Source organism: Cricetulus griseus, chromosome X (genome assembly GCF_003668045.3).
Source record: "Cricetulus griseus strain 17A/GY chromosome X, alternate assembly CriGri-PICRH-1.0, whole genome shotgun sequence".
Lineage (NCBI taxonomy): Eukaryota > Metazoa > Chordata > Mammalia > Rodentia > Cricetidae > Cricetulus > Cricetulus griseus.
This window is the reverse complement of record NC_048604.1, coordinates 107,268,719-107,274,718: the sequence shown is the minus strand read 5'-3', so window position 1 is coordinate 107,274,718 and position 6,000 is coordinate 107,268,719. Positions and strand designations below refer to the sequence as shown.

The following is a 6,000-nucleotide window of genomic DNA, read 5'->3' as shown; positions in this document are numbered from 1 at the left end:
CATGGAAAAAAAAATGTAAACATCCAGGCTTTTTTTTGTAGCAGTAGTTGCCACAAAAGTATACACACACTCAGTGTTTATACAGTTACAATGCATACAGAACAGCTGAAAGCATTCATTAAAATGCTGATGGCCAATGATGCTGGGGTAAATATAATATATTTTTACTCTAAGTGGGACTAAAGCTTCTAAAATTCCATATTCTCTAGGGAGTGGGGAGTTTCCTGCTTTCCTTTAAAAATAAAATAAAATAAAATAAAATAAAACAACAACAAAAATCCCAGAGGTTTAAGTCTGGTTAGTCTTCTCCCAGATACGGGCCCAGAGTGTGGGGTGGGGATTCCTCGAAATCACCGCCTTCCGTGGTTCACACAGAAAAGACCTGGGAGAAAAAGCAAAGGACATTGGGGAGGAGCTGAAAACCTGCCTGGGATCTAGGGCATGTGCGTGTGCGTGTGCGTGCGCGTGTGCGTGCGCGTGCGCGTGTGCGTGCGCGTGCGAGCGCGCATGGCCGCGTACCAGCTTGGGCCCACTACCTAGGGACACTAGCTCCTCTTCCGGTTTGTCTAGAGACTGCGCATGCGCACCACTGGCCTTTAAACGTGCACCGATGGTCCATCCGGTAAAAGGATCCGGCAATCAAATTACAATTTTGTTCCTCCGCCGGCGACATGAACTATTTTCTCTCAGTCTTGTAAATACTTTTAACTAACCACCCCCAAATAAGGGGCATATATCACCCGATTTATCTTAGTAACCACAGAATGAAGGCTTCCTAGGGTTTATTCTGACTCAAAGTAAACAAAACTCGGAGAGACATCTCGCGGAAGGATCTGGTTTGTTGTGGTGAGGTGCAGAGGAGGGGGAGGAGACGCTGACAAACCAAGATGGCGGTGGCGGCGATGAAACCTGCCGCGACTGGGACTTAGCTGTAGTAGCGAAGGCTGCAATAGTTGGGAGGCAGCGGTAGGGTGTGGAAGAAACGGAGCAGGATTAAGGACCGGTAATAGGAACCTCAGCTTGAGACTTTTAGAGCTCGGCACCCGCCCCCCCTTGGCCCTTGACGGGCGGTGGCCGTCCTGCTTAGGGCCTAGACTCCGAGAAGTGCCTCGGTTCCAGACAGCGGCGGCGCCATGAGTCCTTAAGGGCGGTCTGAGCCCTCCCGATCTCTGGCCCAGTCCTCGGGCCCACCATGGAGCTGGGGTCCGACGATTTCCTACCGCCGCCGGAGTGCCCGGTGTTCGAGCCTAGCTGGGCCGAGTTCCGAGACCCTCTTGGCTACATCGCGAAAATCAGACCCATCGCGGAGAAGTCCGGCATTTGCAAGATCCGCCCACCTGCGGTAAGGCCGGGAGCTGATGATGGTCGCCAGCGGCGAGCTTGTGGGTGGATCCGGGTAGCGGGTGGTGAAGTCCCGGGCGGAGGGCAGCAGGTGTGGGAAGATGGATTGGCTGGGATCTTGTGGATGCCTCGTGAATCGGAGAAGGGGTGCTGGGGTCAGGGGTTCTCTCGTTTTGTGGCATGCAAGTGACCTGGTGTTTGAGCCCACTGCCACCCTGCTCATGAGAATTGTTCTTGGTACAATACACAGATGCTTAGTGGGCTGGGGAAGAGTTCTCAGCGGGGTACGGAGAGCGCATCTCTTATTTACTTTGTATCAGCTACATCAAAGTAACGACTACTGTTACTTTCTTTAAGGCAGGCTGTGTGGTGTAGTGGAAAAGTGGGAGACAGATCTGAATTTAAAACTACTTAGAAGGTTAGCATCTGTATGACCTTGGGCATGTAAGGTAATCTCTGAGCCTGTGAATTGGTTGCTGGGAGTAATTAGATTAAACTAGGTAACATAGTACACTCTGCTAAGTAGTAATTACTGTGACTCTGAAGGTGCTTGATGTGGTCATTGGTTTGCTCCTATGTGTGTTGACTCATGTTTACTCACACCCTGTCAGGCCACTTCATCTATGATAATATCCTGGCCTGATGGATCAGTCAGGAAATCATTCTCACAGTGGGTGCTCTTTCTGGCTTCTCAGAGATGGGTTTAGGAAATTGTTCCGTTTTTTAGTCAGAACTTTCCTGCACATGGTCTCCACAGACTTCCTATAGAGAAATCTAGACCAGTTCACGTGGTATGGCCTTCTCCGAAGATTTCTACTTTACCTCTGGCCCAGTATGTAGGTGATCTATAAGATAAGGTTTTCTTCGGTTCCCAGAAACAGAGCGGAGCTATGGCGGTTCCCAGAAACAGAGCGGAGCTATGGCGGTTCCTAGAAACACAGCGGAGCTATGGACATCTCCCTTGATTCCCAAATGTCAGCAAAAAGGACCGTATCTTGGTACTAGCACTGACTAGACCAGAAGTTTTCCAAAGGCTAGGACAGGCTGCTGCTTTGACGACACTGGAGGAGAAATGATGATCAATGTTTAGTGACCACATGGGATTCGGTAGGCTGGATTGAGTTTGCCTACAACAATGTATTTCTGAGGAGGTGGTTCAGGATGTGAATCCTTATTCCCACTGGAGGAGAGCACCACAGGTCTCCTTATCCAACTTAATGCTTTTGGTGCCCTTCCGTTGGCTCATTTTAGATGGATCCTCTAGGCCCTAGAGTCTAGAAAGTGTTGTGTTAAGCTAATTTTAATTTCTTCCTTGTTGGAGCTTGGCCACAGGTGTCTGAGTATACTTTTCTGTGGTAGTAATAGTCCAGGAGGTCAGCAGAAAGCAAAGGTTGAACTCCTGGATTGCCTTAAGGAAAATTCCTTGAAGTAGACAGGAGAGGCATATCTGACATGGGGATAATTGAGGTCTGAATTTCCCTTTTTCTCCCTTGGGCTTTTGGGAAGGTTGGCCATATATAGGTGCTATTACCCTGCTTTGGGGGACCAGGATGGGAAGGAACAACACATTCATGGTGTGTGTGGCCACAGGGGACTGTGCTCCAATAGCACGCTTCTTTCCAGCCCAAGATAACTGACTTTTTATTGTTGATGATTTTCTGTGCCCCCTCCTCCACCCTTAAACCACCTTTAGGCCCTAAAGCATTTGGCTTTCTTCTGTTTGGAACTTGAATTACTCACCCAAGTAATGATTAGGCTCAGGATGCAAACCTGTGTGTGAGTAGGTATTGGAGTTTGTCTTAGAGGGGTGATTTGGGGTTTGAGTTTCAGAGCATATGACTGCTACACTTGGCATAGATGGATGGGCAATATGGGAGCATTTCAACTTCTTGAATTAGATAGCCATCCTGTTTGTCACCACATTCTAAATGCCATTCTCTTGAGCACTGCTCTAGTACAGGACTTAAGATGAGAGTTTGCTGGACCTTCCCCATCTGTCTGTTGCATCTATAGCTCCTGCTTTAGGATTTCAGTTCTTCACTCTCCTGTCAGGTGCTTGATGATGTACCAATTCTTTAAAACTTGACTGAGCAGAAAAATGGGGTACTGGAGCTTTTTGGGTTTGAGTACCTTTCTGTCTGGGTTATCTGGGCTGATGGGAGTATTGTAGTCTGGTGGAAGGTAAGAGGATATGGGGAGGTCCACTGGGCTTAAGCCATACCATTTTAGCCTAATTTTTTTTCTCTCCTACTTTACTTGACCTCAGGCGCTTTCTGTTTACTACTGTGGGTTGGAGAAGAATATGTGTACTTGCAAATATGAATCCTCTGGCTCCTTTTCTAAGAGAGAGAGCGTGTGTGCAGAAAAGCTCAACAGCTTTCTTTCTCTTTTCCCATTCCTTTACCCTCCTTTTGTATGTATGTACCTGTGTGTATGAATGCTGGTAGTTTGGTGTAGTGCTAAGAACCAGTGATCAGAGGACATGGGTCTAGTGTTGGCCCTGTTTCTAACTAGCATGTACTTTCTTCTCTGAGTCTTACTTTCTCCATTTGTAAAATGATGACATTGATCTAGGATATTCTGGGGTCTTTTTACCACTTCCTACACAACAGAGTTCCAGCAAAGAGAGGACTGTCTGGGGAAGTATTCATGAGGCTGTTGGGAAGGGGCGTCTTCATAGCTGTCCTTTGGGTAGAACAGAAAAAGCTCTAACTTGGCATGGTAAAGCTTTCCTTAATTTTTTTTTGGCTTCCCCTCCATAAATCTTTGCATTCTTTGCCACAACTGTTGGGCTTCCCACTTCCAGACTTCCTTCCCTGCCTCTTATACCAGCCAAGTATATGAGAGAGGACCCACAGGAAGGCCTTTCAGACCTGGTGAATGAGTATGAGATGCAGTTGCATGTTCCTTGGTCTTCCCTACAGTGTCTTCTGTGACTGTTTGAGAGAACAGATATTGATGGCCTAAACTGTTAATTCCTGCCAGAAGCAGAGCTGAGCTACCCTGCATGGGTATTCACTGGTGGGGGTCAGACTTAGAGATCAAATGTCTTATGAGGAAGCCAGGGCCAGAATTCATGTGCCCACCTTACAGAGAAGAAAACAGATTCAGGCCGGGGCGGTGGTGACACATGCCTTTAATCCCAGCACTGGAGGCAGAGGCAGGCGGATCTCTGTGAGTTCGAGACCAGCCTGGTCTTCAAAGAGAGTCCAGGACAGCTTGAACTGTTACACAGATAAACCCTGTCTTGAAAAACCAAGAAAGAAAGAAACAAAGAAACAAAGAAAGAAAGAAAACAGATTCAGAAAGATAAGATCTCGTAGTTGGTAACTAGTAGAGCTACAACATGAACCCAGGTCTTTTGACTGTAGGTCCTGTGTGGTTTGCCAGAACTCTGGGCTTTGTGTCTTGCCTAGAGAAGGGTGATGATGCAGGTATATGGAAGATTTGTGGTTAACTTATTTGAGCTTTTAATACTTATCAAAATCCTAGCACTTTACTGTTGGGAAAAACATAGAAGTTTACCAGGGCATGTACATGAGGCCTTTGCATATGGTCCTTGAGGGGCTCTTATGCACTGCTATAAGTCCTGGGGCAAGTTGGGAGTGGGTCCATTTGGATGTTTGCCAGGTTGATGGATCTAAGGTATCTAGAAGTTTTAGGAAGTATTAATGGAGCACTGAGCTGCTTTAGATGCCCTGTGATCTTGCATTAAAGTGAGATAACCCAAGTTCCTTTCCCCTTTCTGTTCTCCTAGGATTGGCAGCCACCCTTTGCTGTGGAAGTAGACAACTTCAGATTTACTCCTCGAATCCAGAGGTTGAATGAGCTGGAGGTGAGTTTGGCGGCTGGTGATGTGGTTTGGAGAGGGTTAAGTGTGCCCAGGACATAAAAGAAGCTTTGAAGCACCAGATGTAAGGGCAAGGACAATTCACTTTTTATTTATTTATTCATTTATTTATTTATTTTTGGTTTTTCAAGACAAGGTTTCTCTGTGTAGCTTTGGAGCCTATCCTGGCACTCGCTCTGGAGACCAGGCTGGCCTCGAACTTACAGAGATCTGCCTGCCTCTGCCTCCTGAGTGCTGGGATTAAAGGCATGCACCACCAACGCCCAGCTTTTTTTTTTTTTTTTTTTTAATTTGACTTTTCAAGACAGGGTTTCTTGAGCCAGGCGTTGGTGGTACACGCCTTTAATTCCAGCACTCGGGAGGCAGAGGCAGGTGGATCTCTGTGAGTTCGAGACCAGCCTTGTCTATAAGAACTAGTTCCAGGACAGCCTCCAAAGCCACAGAGAAACCCTGTCTTGAAAAACAAAACAAAACACAAAAACAAAACAAAATAAAACAAAAAAAGCCAGGGTTTCTCTGTGTAGTTCTGGGTGTCCTCAAACTCCTATGTAAACCAGGCTGGCCTTGAACTAAGAGCTCCAACTGCCTCTGCACCCCCCCCCCCCATAGGATTGAAGGCATGAGAGACTGCCTCCCAGCCACATTTTTAATTTGATAGCCCAAAGGCTGGAGATATTCTTTTCTCACAAAACTTTTCTACTTATGAATTTTTCCTGTCAATACCTACCCTACCTGGGTCAACAAAAGGTAGCTGTGTGGCTGGCTGAAATCTCTTCCTTCCTTGACCAGCTCAGTGTGACCTCATATAT

At 46.8% G+C, this 6,000-nt stretch overlaps 1 protein-coding gene across 6 annotated transcripts in view; it reads left to right on the top strand.

Annotated features, from left to right (window-relative positions):
- Positions 1–849: 849 nt before the first annotated feature.
- Positions 850–6,000, top strand: part of Kdm5c (lysine demethylase 5C) — a 40,291-nt gene continuing 35,140 nt past the window's right edge. For 3 of the 6 annotated variants that reach the window (XM_027432180.1, XM_027432182.1, XM_027432183.1), the window contains exons 1-2: positions 1,193–1,342; positions 5,099–5,176. In XM_027432180.1, the coding sequence (XP_027287981.1) occupies positions 1,193–1,342; positions 5,099–5,176 (228 nt within the window). Of the gene's footprint in view, positions 1,343–5,098; positions 5,177–6,000 lie in introns of all 6 variants that reach the window. The other 3 variants (XM_027432184.2, XM_027432186.2, XM_027432185.2) reach the window with 2 other exon arrangements.